This window comes from Porites lutea, chromosome 4 (assembly GCF_958299795.1).
Source record: "Porites lutea chromosome 4, jaPorLute2.1, whole genome shotgun sequence".
Taxonomy (NCBI): Eukaryota; Metazoa; Cnidaria; class Anthozoa; order Scleractinia; family Poritidae; genus Porites; species Porites lutea.
In genome coordinates this window covers 45,323,979-45,340,412 of record NC_133204.1, presented here as the reverse complement: position 1 = coordinate 45,340,412, position 16,434 = coordinate 45,323,979, and the positions used below count along the sequence as shown (strand labels likewise).

Sequence of the window (16,434 nt, the reverse complement as noted above, 5' to 3'; positions counted from 1 at the left end):
TCAAACACGTTTGAGGGCGTAGGGGGAGCTTTATAGAGACGGGTAGCTTATTTGAGAGCGGGGGGGGGGGCTTATTTAAACCCCATTAACACGCGCGAAAAAAATCGGCACGGCACTCCCAGTTTTCGACATCTAAACGTATCGGTCCCAAATGTAATGTGACACCAGTGCTCAAAATTTTAGGAGTGCCGAGATTACCTCCCGGAGGTAGTCTCGGCACGGGTAAACGAGGCACGGTGCCAAAAATTTGGCGTGCCGTGCCGATTTTTTTAGCGCGTGTAAATGGGGTTTTAGTCTAGCGAAATGGGGCGCCATACTACCTTTTCAAACAACCAGAGGATGGTAAAACGCAAAGTGGAAAAGCTCAAGCACATGAAGTCAGAGGTTATGAAGCCGATGATCAATAACAAATCCAAATTTCCAGCACATAAATTAACAATACCGGATCAATCCACATAAAGTTTTACAGCCATGAATACAGTCATCATTCATTCATTTGGTGGTGAATGATGAGCTTAATAACTTTCTTTCCCCGAAAATAGGGGTTTATTGAGAGAGGGGACTTTATAGTGAATTTACAGTATTTTGAATGAATTTCCGATCGCGTAGAATGCGTATTGTTCTCGGATCATTTGGTTGCAGTTCAACAAAGTTGTAAGGAGTGTCACATTATGCTCTGTCAGACTGTCATGCATAGACGGCTATGAAAGCGCTTTAACTATAGGCTGCCTAGAACGCACGAAGATGCTTTTGTTTTTCTTTTGTTCGCAAAATCTCAGATATGCGCATATTTCGCCGCGAACAATTTAGGCCCCGTCCACACCATCCCTGATATTTTCGGGTCGTCCCCGGTGTAATATAATTTATTTGTTTTCTTTGTTTTATGGACTATTGTCAGGGTTAGGTTCATTTGTAACGATTTTTTTTCCTTTGTTTTACGTCAGCTGTGAGTAATAAATTGTATTACACCGCAGATGAGCCATATTTTCAAACGAATGCGCCTTCCATCGACAAAAAATCAACAGAAGTTAGTGTTCGCAGTAGTCATAAGAAAATGAGGCATGAACGCAATGCCTGCTCAGTTTAAAATTCGCGGCTAGTCGGCTATTCAAGACGCTTTTGCATTCAATTTTTGCTGATTATGATGTCTAGGCATTCTGCGCGATCGTGCAGGGCAAAATAAAACACTGCTGATTCTTCTGTTAGAGCTGGTAAAACTGTCTACCTAGTTCGTATCAACATTTAAAACTATGAGCTTCCATTACACTCAGCAAAATAAATTGTTCAAACATTTTCTCTGTGATCTTCTAGGTGCTCCAAGAGAAGGCACAGGCACCCCAGCTTGGGAGAGTTACCATTCCTGTGCCATCACGTACAAAGTCAAACAAGTATTGCGTAACATTGAAACCTCAAGAGTTCCGAACGCTTCATACGGTCTTTGTCAGCTAGAAATTGGGAACTTACACTTATTTTATCTAGATGAATATGTTATTTAAAGAGGGGTATATGACAAACTGCAGCAATTATTTTACCACTGTTAAATAGCGTGGATGCTGACCTTGGCTCATTTTAGCCCGTGCATGTAGTAAAGAAGTCGTATTTAAGACAGTACAGATAGATTTAAACACTTATACATGAGGTGGTTTCGGATAAAAAAGTCTAAAAAGGTTCAGAGATAAAGAAAAATCCGTGTTATTATAGAATCTTTACCCTAAATAAACAGCCAACATTTCGCGACATCACCACTGGTCTCCCAGCGACATCTGCTTAGTGCTTCTAATTTGTTGAAGCAAATTTTCGGAATACATTTTTTCTCCCCACACGAACAATCAGAAGTACGACGCAGATCCGGGTAGTGACACGTCATCAGTGTGGAATTTCTGTGTTTGTTTCTCACATCATTTCGAGGGGAAACCAGCGGCTGTCTTCTCAGGCCATAGAATTTCAAATGCGACTTTCTGTTGTTCGTAATGATCACCTTCTCCAGCACAGATGTAGTTGTGTCGTCACTCAACCCTTCTCCTCCCCTCGTTCCCTGCGATACAAAGAACGGTTGCTTGGGAGACAAGTGCCTTTGCCGGAGGAAGTGTGATTGAAAAAACGCTTTTTCTGCCGCTGAATACAAATCTGATGTAACAAGTCTGTTAAACTGAATGGTGTACTATATGAAAAAGAAAAAAATTAAAAACCCTTATGAAGTCTAGTTAATAAATATCAATAAACAACGCCGACAAACCCTGCTTCTTTATGTGTAGTCGTTCAAAGCTTCTTTCTCTTTCTTTCGTTCTTCTCGTGTCTATCTCTTCCTTCTCTCAAGCTTCTGTCACTGGCTTCACTTTCGTCTACGGGGTCTCAAGAATAAGCCTCGTGACTATCTGTTTGTAGTGAGCTAATACAGACTTAATTGCAAACGCAACATAACAAAAGTCGACTGAAGGAGAGGAAACAAGCGTCGTAGCATAATTCAACAGAGCGTTTCCACAGCGATGTGACGAAGGCCATCTTGGTGTACTATACAAGACAAGACAACAGTACAAAGCCAATCCTGTGGGAGTTGAAAAGTTTTTCCTATCGAAACACTTTCTTTTGAACTAATGAATGTGCATAGTTGTTCAAAACGCTGGATAACGCTATCCAGCGGATAAGTATAGGGGAAACCTATTGCGTATTCGCTGGACAGCGGATTATCCAATGGATAGCGCTATCCAACTTTTGAACAATTGGGGCCTGATTGAAAACGCTCCATTCAGTTGTCAGTCAGTGCACTGGTTAAAGAAAAACCACGAACTACCACATGTGGGAGAGTCGAAGGCGTGCACGAAGCAACGGAAAACGATTTCGACCACGGACACTATAGTCTCGGAGTGTGTTACTTGACGCTTGGGGGCTGTGTATGGTGTCTTTTTGCGGCGTTGTTCAAACGAGGGTAGGGAAGGGTGACAAAAGGGGTAAGGGTAACAGCGATCTCGTTTCTAGAGTTTCTCTTCTCCAGCCGCAATTCAGCAAAAAGCTTACGCAACACCGCGTAATTGTAAATGAGACTCTTTCGCCTGGTGCTTTATCATTACTAATATTTAGGGCTAAAAATAAAGCCCTTTTTAATATCTATAGTTTTCTCAAACAAAAATATAAAATCCTGTAATGCTAAGTGGCGACGGCAACGAAAACAGCCCAAAAAAGTAGGGAAAAACAACTTTGCACGTGCAGCACACTTTTTTTGTGCATCGAAATTTTACCCTTGACTCTCGACATTTTACCCTCGACCCCCCACAAAAACCTTCACTCTTTTTTCGCCGTTGTTTTGCACGACTACAATGTTAAACTTCCAGAAACTTCCTAGTTACACGTTTAATGGAGGAAATGTTCTTTGTGTTCCTGTTCACGTGTTTTTTTTGTTTTTTTTTTGTTTTTTCACACTATCATATTTTTTTTTCACCACCGCTATAAAATTTTTATGATCTTCTGCTAACGAAATTGGTCTCCTTTGTTTTTTATATCCCTCGATCGCTCTAGCTCTTTTTCTGTTATTTACATCAATGTAGACATGAAAAAGAATCAGCTTTGTTACACTAGAAAAACTCCATTGGCTGCCTCTAGGTAAACTTCCGCCACCTCGATAATCTTTCGCCAGGACAAACGCAATCTTCATGTCTTGGATTCCCCGTCACCCTTGCAAAGGCTAGTTAGTACCACCCCAGAGTCTACTTAGTACCACCCACAAAGAGTGTACGGATGTACGGGCGTACGGTCACGTGACTACCAAATATTTCCTTAGCCATGGGCTCCGCGAGCGCTTTTAGCTCCGCTATAAACTTGCTATGCACAGACATAAGTTATTCCAAACATACTGCTGAGTTACCGTGGTATTTTCTAGTTTTCTCTCTACTTCTCGTCTCCTGTAGCAAAAAAAAAGCCTCATTAAAGTGTTAACGTTTATATCCTTTTAATATCATTCAGCTGTAAATAGAGTATGTGCCACGGCGCATACTTCCAACCCGTCTGCGCAAAAACTTCCTTGGCGAGAACTTCACTGTGAATGAAGTAATCTTTCTTCCTGTTTCTTTATTTAGTCTTCATACTAAGAAAGTAAACAGTATAAGTTGACTTTCCCCCGAATGTCCCCTTCTAGATCAAAATACAAAATAAATGCCATAAATAACACAAATAACAATATCCGTGAGAAAAAATAGACACAATCAAGAAAAAAAAACAAAAAGAGCCGCGTTAATGTAGAAAGGAAGCGGCGTTTTTTTAAGGGGAGCGAGGGATGCTTTTTGAGAACGACACTGAAAACCATTCCAGTCTTCGTATCGCTGTATCATTCCTTTCCTTCTGGAGCTCTCGAGCTTCTACCGAGTGTTGTTTTTTATTACCCAGGAATATTGCCTTATTAGAAACATGAGAATATGTCTAATATTGATTTTATTCACTCCGTTTTTTCCCCAACGAACAACGTAAGATACCGCGGAGAAATACCCGCGGGAACCGGAAATGCTATACAATTCTACTCTCACCTCCCCTGTCTCTAAGGAAGTTTGTTGCACTTCCTTTCCACGTGTTTCCAAATATGGAAAAGAGTTGCACCATTTGCTTGCATTGCCGGCGAAAGAAAAGCGCGGTTATTTCCTTCACCGAAAAAACTGCTTGATTCTCGCGGACCATTCTAATTGTATTCAAGGAATTAGCAGTGACTGACTTATATTTCTGTGCAGAATCCGTTTTCGAGATATTTAACTCAAATCTTTGAAACTGTAAGATCTTAGACTGAACCATGTCCGCCGACAACACCACCGAGGCAGCCGATAGAAATGTCGAAATATGGAAAATCAAGAAACTTATTAAAAGCTTAGAAGCTGCACGGGGGTAAGTACAGATGTAAAATAAACATAGTGAATACCGATAATCAACTTACGGGTCCTTGGAGAACGTAACGTTCTGTTCGTCGTACTTATAAGTGAAATCATCACACCAAGAAGGGATGCGTTTAAAATCGTCTTTTTTTCACGAAGCAGTAAGTTTATATAAGCGTAAATATGTGTTTGTGCTAATCTATATAGATAACTAAACCAGGAAACTATCATGATAGATTCTTGTGAGTACTAAATTTTCGCATATATGAATTATAGAGAACTTGAGCAACAACTTTACGCTCAGCTAAAAATTAATTAAGCTTAAAAAATTTTCAAATTTTGGACTTGAGACTTAAAATAATTCTAAAATTAGCCTCGCAAAAAACAACAAAATTCATGCATACTGTAGCCTTGTTTTATGTCCAAACTAGCGTTATCCTTAACTTATGTTGCTTTTGCAAAAGTTGAAAATGAAATATTAGTCTTTTCTCGAAATTCTTACTAAAAGCCATTAAAGTCGTAGGGAGTCCTGATTTTTTGTGGAATTCTCCTTTCGATTGGATGGGGCTGGCCAGAACTGGCTGCGTGCTGGACTGGTCTTTTTAAAAGTAAAAGGGACTTTTTAGAGTTAATTAGGAGTCGACTGATTTGGTGGGAAAGTTATGATCAACACTGTAATTCTCTTTAAAATGCGACTGGTCTGGCCAACCAGTTTTGACAAATGGTAAGCACCCTTAGTTGCCTTACGCAATGGTACACCTTGAACAAGTTATTTATTTTTAAGCAAGTTCACTCTTAAAGTAATGATGATGATGAAGATAGACCTGCTGCCTAATGGGTGCCCGGTCACCAGAGGCACTCACGATTTGCCCGTGGGTGACCAAAATTTCAAACAAGGAGCCCTAATGGGGACCTAATACTTATGATTCCAGGCCAACTTCTGGTGAACGAACACCCTGCTCATTCTGCACCTGTGAAACGAAAACGGAAAACATTTGGTCGTCAGCCTGTTGAATGATCAAGTTAAAATTCGATAAACGAAACAATCATTAATCTTATCGTCTCTTAATGATGTGAAATCCCTGTAATGTTTCCCTCGCTTGCTTTTTTTTTGTAATTTCTCTCTAATCAAGGCCCCTGATTTTAATTTATATATGATACTCAATCAATTCAGAAACAAATCATTGAGTATGAAGAAGAATACTCCACCATCAATAAAGCAGGAAGTGAGAAACTTTTATGGAGGAAATCCCATTTCATGTAGAATTAATCAAGTCCTCATTTCTTATCTAATCTACAAGCAAGCGAGAATTAACATTTTTAAAAGTGTTCTTACGTGATTTATGGTCAAAGCAGCTAGTTTGTATGGCACAGTTAGTCAACTAGGATCCCCTGACCTGAGTTTTATTCTTGTATTCTTGTTTGTAGGAATGGAACAAGTATGATCTCTTTGATTATCCCTCCAAAAGATCAAATCTCCCGTGTAGCAAAGATGTTAGCAGATGAATTTGGTACTGCCTCAAATATTAAAAGCAGAGTGAACAGGTAACTTCCTTTCCCTTTTTTTCACTTTCAGCTTTCATTATTTTTCATTCAAGTATTAAAAAAAGCTACTGTTTTTGTTTCGTTCATGTTCATGAGGTTTGAGAAAAAACAGTTGGACTTCAATGGAGCAGTGCGCTAAAGCTGTGTGTGAATGAAATGCTAGATGACTATGTGACTCGTTGTTACATCTGTAGCAGTTTTCCTGGGAACTGTATATAAAATTTTACTTTTGTCTTTCAGGTTGTCTGTTCTAAGTGCTATTACATCAGTACAGCAGAGACTGAAACTTTATTCAAAAGGTTTGTTCCTCTTATTTCTTTTTTTTGGTTTTTAAGCACATGGTTTCACTATTTCCAAATAGCGGGGATGAAGGAAACAACTGACTTTTGAAGTAGTATCCAGCTAGCGCAAGATGTTTTGCAGCTGGAAATTAGCCCAAAATACAAGTACAGTGCTGGCTAATTTCTGTGGTGGAAAAAAACAGCCCTTAAAACTAACTGCCACAAATATGAAAGTTTGTTTTAAGGTATCAATCTACACTGTCAGTATCATGTCAAAATTGACAAAGATGCAGAGGGAAATATGTTCCTTGATAAGCAGTTGGGGTACAATGTAGCTCCCCATAAAGAAATATCCTACATCTGAGTATTTTGGGGATATTCAACACACAAGGAATTCTCAACTTACAGTACATCATTAGGAGTAACACTGAACATAAACCTTGCAGATGTCATTTTTGTTGCTTATTGTGTGTTGCTGTGTATTTATCATAACAGTTCCTACCAATGGCCTTGTGGTTTATTGTGGAACAATTGTAACAGATGACGGCAAAGAGAAGAAAGTGAACATAGACTTTGAGCCTTTCAAACCAATCAACACATCACTTTACTTGTGTGATAACAAGTTTCACACAGAGGTAATCTTTCACTGAGTGATAAGATGTGTAATAATCACCACAAAAGAACATGTTTGTGGACACTTCCTCATGAAAGGGACAGTGTTGCTTGTCAGAAGTTAGAATTCAACCTCTAAAAAAGACTAATCTGGTCATTGCTCAGGCCTAATTGAGCCCAAAATAAAACATGAAGTTAAAGCTACAGACGTTTAATTGCACTAAAGATGTTGACATCAAATGCTATTTTGAACTGAGTAATAATAATAATAATAATAATAATGTTTATTTCTTATATTGCGCAGTCTAGCATGCGATAAAAATATGATCGAGTGCGCATTACAACACTAAAATCTTAAAGTAATAAATGGCTAGTCCAAATAATGATAATAATAATAATAATTTACAATTTTCGGAAAACAATAAAAGTAAAATATGAGTTAATAAAAGAACTAATAAAAAGCTAATTTAAAAATGTTCAATGATTGACATTGTCTAATTTCTAGAGGGAGTCGATTCCATACTTTGGGCGCAGCATTTTCAAACGCCCTATCCCCGAGTGTCTTTGTTGTGCTATAGGTATTGTCCATTAGGAGTATGCCCCGGTATGATCTCAACTGATACCGCGAGCTCTCTTTGATTTTTATCAAGTCTAAAAGATATTGTGGTGCGACGCCGTAGATACATTTGTGAACTAGCATTGCTATCTTGAATTCTATTCTGTGGGTAACCGGAAGCCAGTGCAGGTTGATCAGGGATGGTGTGATAGGATCATACCTAGATATAGTACATACCAGCCGAGCTGCCGCGTTCTGCAGGCGTTGCAGCTTACCAAGATGAACAGTGGGCGTACCATATAATAGACCGTTACAATAGTCTAATCGTGACATTATAATAGACTGTACAATGGACTTCCTATTATCATATGATAAATACTTTCTAATACGCCGGATGTTATGTAGATGGTAATAAATATTCTGACATATGCTGTTAATATGTGTGGTCATATTCATGTTTGCATCAAACCAAGCACCCAGGTTTCTAACAGAGTAAACCGCAGAAACCTTTACCTCACCTACTTGCAAGTCACTTATCATAACCTTATTTAACTGTGCGCGTGTACCTATAATAAGAAACTCGGTCTTAGCATCGTTCAGCCGAAGTTTGTCTTGGACCATCCAGGTTCTTATGTCCCTGATGCAAGCTTGTAGAGCGTCAACAGCATCCGTCTCAGTAGCAGAACCATCCGGCTTAAATGAGATATAGAGCTGCGTATCATCAGCGTATGCGTGAACGTTAGGGAGATGGGATTCAACAACATCGAAGAGCTTACTTGCGTACAACGTGAAGAGCAAGGGACCAAGACATGAAACTTGAGGTACCCCTTGAGGCAGATCAAAGTCACTCAAATAGCTCCCGTATAAGGGTGATTGGTTCTATTTTCAAGACGTTTCTTTGCCCACAAACCTGCATGGTTGAAAATATTTCTTTTCTGTTGTAAACTTTCGAAGAGAGACTGAAATGTACCATTTGCATCTCTAAGCTAGACAACAAGCATCCCTGTCCCTTCATAAATTATTGAACTCCCCCTGGGAAGAACGGTAACAGTTTGGAGGTTGATTTTGATATAATGGTGAAGAACTCAGTTTGAACAACCCATCCATAAGTGTACATATGTATTTCATTCAGCCCAATTTGCCTGCTTGGTGGATTTTGCATGGAGGAAGAGAGGAAACTGATTAGCACGCAGGTGTGAAACAAGTTTTCAGATCTGCTCATTGTTACCATTTTATGTACCACATGATTTACTTGTGTTTATGTCCACTTTATGTCAAGAATCCATAGCTCATGCCTGTGAAAAAAGTATAATTTGTCTTTTTTTATTGCCAGGCACTTAATGCTCTACTAGCAGATGATAATAAGTTTGGTTTCATTGTAATGGATGGTAATGGTGCACTTTTTGGTGTCCTTTGTGGCAATACAAGGGAGGTTCTTCACAAGTTTACAGTGGATCTTCCAAAGAAGCATGGTTAGTAAGAGTCTATTTCAGAAAATCTGAAATCACCAGTTTCCCACACTTTGACTGACTAATGAAAAAGGAAAAACCATCAGCATTTGCTGGTGGTCTTTTACTTTGATGAAAGTGATAACATAGTCTGTAGACTGAGTATTTTTTCTTGGTTTGCAGGGCGTGGTGGACAGTCTGCTCTTCGTTTTGCTCGATTGAGAATGGAGAAACGTCACAACTATGTTAGGAAAGTAGCTGAGACTGCGGTACAGCTCTACATCAGCAATGACAGGGTGAGTAATAAATACAAGTTTAGTAACACACATACCCACACATTTCTTTTGAAGATTCTAATAAAATTATAATAGTACCCTTCAAAAGTTCTGTCAAAGAAGTTTCATTTGAATGGTAACACCATAGGATTTTGTCCTGAGATTTAAAAGTTGTAGAAATTATGACAAGTTTATGTACAAGTGAAAGGGTTAAGGTGTAGTCATCCTCATCATCAAAATGTTGCACAAACCTTAGCTATCTGCATTGTATATAACTTACTGTTGGTCTTATTTTTTGTTTTTCAGCCTAATGTTACTGGTTTAATCTTAGCTGGTTCTGCTGATTTCAAGAGTGAACTTAGCCAATCAGATATGTTTGACCAGGTCAGTTTAGAATATGTAATAAGTATGACAGTTAGAATTTTTAACTTGCTGCTGTGTGTGTTTGTTAAACACACTGTTTGGCTTCACTTGCAGTCATTGCACCCCAAGTCACTGGTCCTTGTTGTGTAATCAAAAGGTAAACCAGAAAGGAATCTTTCTTAATAGGTTAAGGGTGATATACAGACTAAGTTTCTTGAGGTTGACATCTATGCAAATGCCTTGTCAGTTTTCTACTGCTTCTCCCTAAAACCATTTGACAGCTGTTCCCCATGCACACTACAGTTCCAGTATGTGTGGTTTTATGCTGTCTAGATTAACATGAGTCTTTTCACTCTCCACTGTTTTGCTACTTTTTAAGTAGTGTTCTTACACAGCAGAGAATTTTGCGGGCTCAAACAGCTACATCAAACTCAACCATTCTTTTCATTGGTACAGTAGTGGGGCTAACTAATGTCACTCCCATGACCCTGAATGCCAACCCAAACTAACATTGCTGAAGGAGTTTGTTCTTGTTAGTTCTTTATGTTGCCCTGTTAGTGATGGTCCAGTATGGTGACCTTTTATGTCTTTGTCACTCTTTGCATGTTTCAGAGGCTACAATCAAAAGTACTGAAGCTTGTAGATGTGTCATATGGAGGTGAAAATGGCTTTAATCAGGTCAGATTGTTTTGTAGTAATGTATATAGCATCATAACGCTGTTACTAACCTTCTCGGTCTGTACTGTAAGTTTAAGACCTCTTTGGTTGATTTTAGGCCCAACTATGCAAAGTGCATGAGCTATAATGCAATGGGAGAAAATAGGCTTGAGTACTTACAGTGCAGCCTGAGAAGGCAAGTTCTTAAAGATATTTTCTATCTTTGATGTTAATTAGGCACGTTGAAAATTATACTTTCGAATTAAGAGGGCCTGGCATTAGAATATGGCCTATAAAACTGATGTACACATTGCTTGTACTAACAGAGTTATTTAAAAATAGAAATTTATTATATAACCACCAATGAAATACCAGGTGAGCTTTTGCACAAAAAAACTTGATATCTATCACTGTTGCTATGGCTACATAAAAATTTGCACCTTTCGCACCAAAAAACTATTTAAGTAAAATGGTTTGGTATTTCATCAGTGTTTATATATTAAATAGAACATTACATGGTCACTTAGAGATACAAAATTTCTCTTCTCGTGTTGAAAAAAATACTTCATTCATTTGCTACGCTCACTCATGAAACATTTGTCAACACTCAAAGAGAAATTTCATATCTCCCCATGGCCATGTAATATCCTCTATATCTTCATTGTCTCAGCCAGTGGCTTGTTTATGGCATTAACCTACTTGAACGTCACTGCACACATTTTTCTGGCACACTTTTTCTTTTTGTTGTTGTTAAGTATTGTTATACTAATGGTTAATAGGTTAGAAAGTAAGTAATTGTTGCAGAATGATAAAAACTGAAATGTCTCGATCTTCAGACAATGTACATTTAAGTTGATGTTACTTAATGGTTTTCTGTATTACAGGCAATTGAACTTGCTTCAGAGGTTCTTGCAAATGTCAAGTTTATTCAAGAAAAGAAACTTATAGGTGACAAATTCATTCTCTTCATTTGTTTTATCTGACTATTCAGCATTCTTATGCTCTGAAAGTACAGTGTAATTGGGCCATTGGAAATTGCTAAGTAAAAACCAAAATAACATTACTTTGCAGCTTTTCAGAGCTTGCCCAAAGGGCAAGCTGTAGCTAGCATTTTCTAGCTCAAAAGCCATTTCTACTAGCACAAAAACCAATTTTTGATGAGCTGGTTTGATTACAGTAATTCTTTTGTAATTTGAATTCCCTGTAAAAAAATTGTTTGCCCATCGGGCAACTTAAAAACAGAATTCAGCCCGATAGCAAAATTCACTAGCCCCAGGCTATCGTACAGTACTTTCTTTGCATGCTGCTTTGTAATAATAATTTATTGTAATATGCAGTATTTGCATTCTGTGGTCAAGTTATAAAACATTAACAATATTGTAATTATATTTACAAGTGTAGCTATTGTACTCAGATCCTGAAACAGTGGCTACACTTGTAGATACACTTTTTTATTAAATTGATCCGTGTATGTTCTGTTCTATCCAATAATATTATTTAGAGTGGGTGTGGTCCTGACTTGCATGCATTTGAAAGTGCGAAATTTGAAAATTGGCCTTATTCAAATTAAGGCAATTAAGTTTTAAGCATAGTGATACTTGTTGAAGGTGAACTCTCTTGTGGTGTTTCTTATTCCTTCTTATTTTTGTGTAGGGAGATACTTTGATGAAATCTCTCAAGATACTGGAAAATTCTGCTTTGGTGTGGAAGATACCTTGAAGGTTTGTTGAAATACCCTGATCTCTTTCTCATGTGTTTTCATTACACAGTTTTGAATTTTTTTAAATGTAGAAAGTCATTGTTTTTGTCAGTTTCCTTACTCAAAAGGGAATGTTTGTTAAGGGTATTTTGCATCAGTGTTAAAGATTCAAGGATAAATATAAATCATTTGAGAAGTTCCAAGGGAATAAAGCGACCTGTTTATGCTCTCTTTTGTTAATTTAAAGAGGAAAAGCACTGAATGAGTGCTAAATTTTACACTTCTTTTTGCAGACTGTAATGATTTGGAAATGACATGTTTTATTTTCAGGGATTAGAAATGGGAGCAGTGGACATACTTATTGTGTGGGAGAATCTTGAAATCAGTCGACTTGTTCTGAAAAATCACCAAACAGATGGTAAGTTAATGCTCAAAAACATATTCTTTACATCTTTAGATACACCTAATTGGAATAACATTGACTTGGAAAAATGAATCAAGGATAAAGCCAAACAGGAATTAATTTGGGTAATTAAGCAACATTCTCAGGGTGGATTCAATTGCAGCCACTGCATTTCCCCACTGGAATTTTTACAACACGCAAATACGACGTCCACGTGCAGATGTTTGGAGCAGATGAAGTGTGATTGTTTAAGTGGTAGCATCTAAAAAAGTGAACTTAACTTTTCTCCCCAGAGGAAAAGATCCTTCACCTTAATCCCGAACAAGAGAAAGACAAGACTTACTCTATTGACAGTGAGGTTTGTAATCAATAACTTATTGACGTTGTTTTACTTTTGAAGCTCATTTGTAGTTTCTGCTGACTGTTTTTTTGCCTGTGTAGACTGGAGTTGAATTGGAGCTTGTTGAAAAGATGCCCCTACTGGAGTGGCTTGCAAACAACTATAAAACATTTGGTAAGTGTTAAAATCTAGATAGCCAATCAGCATTTGGTTGAGTCAATATAGATTTGTGTAAACACTGGATCAATTTAGGTTTTCTGGGAAACTGCCCACCTACCCCTCCCCTAAGCCAACATTTTGCCTTAAGTGAGCTCTAAGTGTTAATGTTGGCTTAAGGGAGGGGTAGGTGGGCAATTGATCCTAAACAACTTCACCTCCTTTTTTACTCCCAGAACCAGGGGTTTTGTTTCAGGCCGGACTCTGGACAGAACATAGGGTTGTTTGACATGTAGCGTCTGGTAGCTCATTCACGAAATTATAGATCACTGATATAGCTTCAGTAAACTGATTATTCTGATGAGGCAATGCAACAGCTGGACTGGACAATGGACACTCTTTCCGATTGCAATTCATTTTGAAATCAACTAAAAAACAAAAAAACTGCAAACTGATACTGATTTTTAATTGCCAAATTGAATATTTCATTTTTTGTGAGCATTATTTTTTTAATGCCTCAAAAGACCTTCTTGGTTAACCAATTCTGGTCCCAGTTGTTCAAAAGTTGGATAGCGCTATCCACCGGTCAACGGATAAATATTAGGAAAACTTTTGATCAACTGGGGCCTGATCCAGGGAACACAGGAAATTGCATTTTGGAGAGTCCCATTTTAAAAATTTTCTGGGGGAAAATTCGGTTTTTTCCCGGACCTCCCTAGAAGTTCGTGCCTCCGGCACTCGAGGTTTGCGCCGGCGGCACGAACGTTTCAAGTTCGCCAGCTAAACCTCTGCATCGGGAACTTCCAAATGCTACTGAAAAACATGCTAGAACTCTTGGTCATGAGACTGAATTCTTATAAATGTCAACAATTATTACACTGTTTTTAGGTGCAACGCTTGAAATCATAACAGACAAATCCCAAGAAGGAGCACAGTTTTGCAAAGGTTTTGGAGGAGTAGGAGGTAACTAGGAATTCTCTTACCGTGTAAACAGTGTTTCAGTTTTTAGCAATTTTGATCACTTCTTTGGAAGACCCTTGAAAGAGACTTCAACCATTTAAAGCAGTAGATATGAATCCCTGCTTGTACTGCAGGCCCATCACAACTATACGCTGTCCAGTGCGCCGATAGTTTGACACTGAAGCATGTTATTCAGAGATTAAAACGGATTATGTTTCCTTAAATACAGTGGAACCCCGTTAATACGGTCACCAGTGGGAGAAAAAAAAATTGGCCTTTTTAACGAATGTTTTTTACAACCTGGCGGCCCAAAAAAAGTGGCCCTAATAACGAGGTGACCGTATTACCGAGGTAGCCGTAAAGTGGGGTTCCACTGTACTTTTCTTTTCTGAACAATATAGAAATTTATGCCTACGGTGTCTCATTTCTGGGCACAATTTCCAAGGATTAATCCGTAGGACCTGAATAAAGTCAACTATCTCTTATTTTATTTGGTCTTTCTGGCAAAAGTTCGTTTCGTTCATTTCTTAGGAGAAGAGGAAATATTTCCCTCTCTGTACCCCTCTTTGCCAAAAAGCGCAGAAAATGTTTCGTTCTTGTACAAACACACGCTACACGCTTCATCTGTAAACATGTATCACTTAAAACTCGCTTACTAAGGTCTTTTCTTTCTTGTGCCTTTATTGCAGGTATTTTGAGGTATCGAGTAGACTTCCAGTCCATGGAACTTGACGAGTACGATAACGATTTTAACGACAGTGATGATGATGACTAGCCCAACGGTTTTAGGTGACATTTCCCTGCTGCCTGCCTGTACATAGGAGAACAGTCAAAGAAAGCTGTGTGGCTCTCGGAACGAATGGCTCTTCTTTTTTAACATCTCGATTTAACACCCACACTAACAGTAACTTCAAAATGCAATTTAAAAAGAACGATCGGGCGTGTTGTGTTCTTAATTCGCCAGTTTACATGGAAGACTGTACTTCGCCGACCCAGAAGCGGTTGATTCCCGACGGTGGCTTTGTTGGGCGTAATCAGCAGAAATATGAACTGAGTTTGAATACTCAGAACCGATTTCGAAAACAACGAAGATTCTCGTTAAGCTCACTTATTAATCAATATTTTACTGGATGGAGGGCTGAGGTTCTAAAGAAACTGGGGAGTAACCGCAGAATACTCTCCCACTCTTACCGGATCGGCGTTCCTATGGCTTTCCCTTTAAAATTCGGTTGAGGTAGCCTTTAACTACTTGCCCCCTCCCCCTCCCCCTCCCCCCACGTGAACGTGACTCACACAGGCGTTGAAAAATCATCAAAAAATTTGCTTTCTTAAATTTAAAGAAAGTAGGAAAATGCGCTTGAAAAATCCCTGAATTTTTTGCTGACAGCGACGCACCTCTTTTGCCAGAAGAGGACTACTAAAAGTGAATTATACATGCATTTCCTTTTGGGTGTTTGCCTAAAGAGGAGACGTCATATGAATATGAAAATTGTTATAAGGTGTGTTTGTTATGTTTCCCTTTTTAATAAATATTATTGTCATGCGTTGTACCTCGGATATTCGGGGCAACCCGAGCCAACATTATGACGTTAATATATTGATAGATTGATTGATCGCAAAAATAGTATTGCCAATGAGGTGTTTCTTGGGTAAAAGATATAAATAAAGACAAAGCTGAGGTCTGTAAAAAGTATGAAATGCGATAATTAGTTGACTTTAGTTTAAAAAGGTAGAAAAGTTATCGTGTAGCTGGCAAAAAATGCGAACACGCTTTTCACCCTTTCAAACAAGGGTGGGTGACTTGTCATTGTTAATAATAGCCTTTTATGCTGTAGTGCGCTGTATCAATAAACGTCCTCCGAGAATAGTTTGTTAGTGTCTGATGGATTTTTAGCAGTCTGGGCCATAAGTGCGCTCAAATAGACCTTATTCATGATGCCCGCCATCTTTGCACGCGCTTAAAGGACTGATGAGATAAAAGCAGTGTCACGTGGTTTCTCAGGGGGCAAACAAGTGATAAATTTTTCCTATACAAGAAATCGCAGTCGAGTTTGTTCATTCTTGACAACAGATAATGGGTGGAAGTGATCATTGTTACTTTTTTCATGCAAAAGCGACCGTAGATGTCCTCACAACAAGCAATAATGACGCTTATTTTGTCGAAACTCAAACCGTACATTTTGCACGACCATTAAATCGTCGTTTCGTTTTGAGAGAATAAACGAAGTCGACCGCGATTTCTTGCATTGGCAAATTTTACCTTTTTGTTTGTGCCCTTAAATACCACGT

At 38.5% G+C, this 16,434-nt stretch overlaps 2 protein-coding genes and 1 non-coding gene across 3 annotated transcripts in view; all 3 read left to right on the top strand.

The window, feature by feature from the left end:
- The window catches only part of LOC140933780 (dynactin subunit 1-like), a 29,630-nt gene extending 27,391 nt beyond the window's left edge, over nt 1–2,239 (top strand). The window contains exon 36 of the mRNA XM_073383421.1: nt 1,312–2,239. Coding sequence (XP_073239522.1) covers nt 1,312–1,449 — 138 coding nt within the window. The 3' untranslated portion in view covers nt 1,450–2,239. The remainder of the gene's footprint in view (nt 1–1,311) is intronic.
- A 2,365-nt stretch (nt 2,240–4,604) lies between these two features.
- Nucleotides 4,605–16,006, top strand: LOC140933779 (eukaryotic peptide chain release factor subunit 1). The gene is made up of 15 exons (XM_073383419.1): nt 4,605–4,863; nt 6,279–6,395; nt 6,636–6,694; nt 7,172–7,311; nt 9,178–9,316; nt 9,476–9,588; nt 9,874–9,951; nt 10,543–10,608; nt 11,472–11,535; nt 12,241–12,308; nt 12,617–12,704; nt 12,983–13,047; nt 13,131–13,203; nt 14,074–14,148; nt 14,835–16,006. The coding sequence occupies exons 1-15, from the start codon at nt 4,772–4,774 to the stop codon at nt 14,918–14,920; spliced, it is 1,323 nt and encodes a 440-aa protein (XP_073239520.1). The 5' UTR covers nt 4,605–4,771; the 3' UTR covers nt 14,921–16,006.
- LOC140936094 (small nucleolar RNA SNORA79) lies at nt 10,206–10,352 on the top strand. The gene has a single exon (XR_012165316.1). It is a non-coding gene; the product is annotated as a small nucleolar RNA SNORA79 (small nucleolar RNA).
- Nucleotides 16,007–16,434: the final 428 nt, after the last annotated feature.

Coding starts and splice junctions, on each gene's coding strand:
- LOC140933779 (XM_073383419.1), top strand. CDS start 4,772: ATGTCCGCCGACAACACCACCGAGGCAGCCGATAGAAATGTCGAAATA. Junction 7,312..9,177: donor ATAACAAGTTTCACACAGAG/GTAATCTTTCAC, acceptor TTTTATTGCCAG/GCACTTAATGCTCTACTAGC. Junction 9,589..9,873: donor TCTACATCAGCAATGACAGG/GTGAGTAATAAA, acceptor TTTGTTTTTCAG/CCTAATGTTACTGGTTTAAT.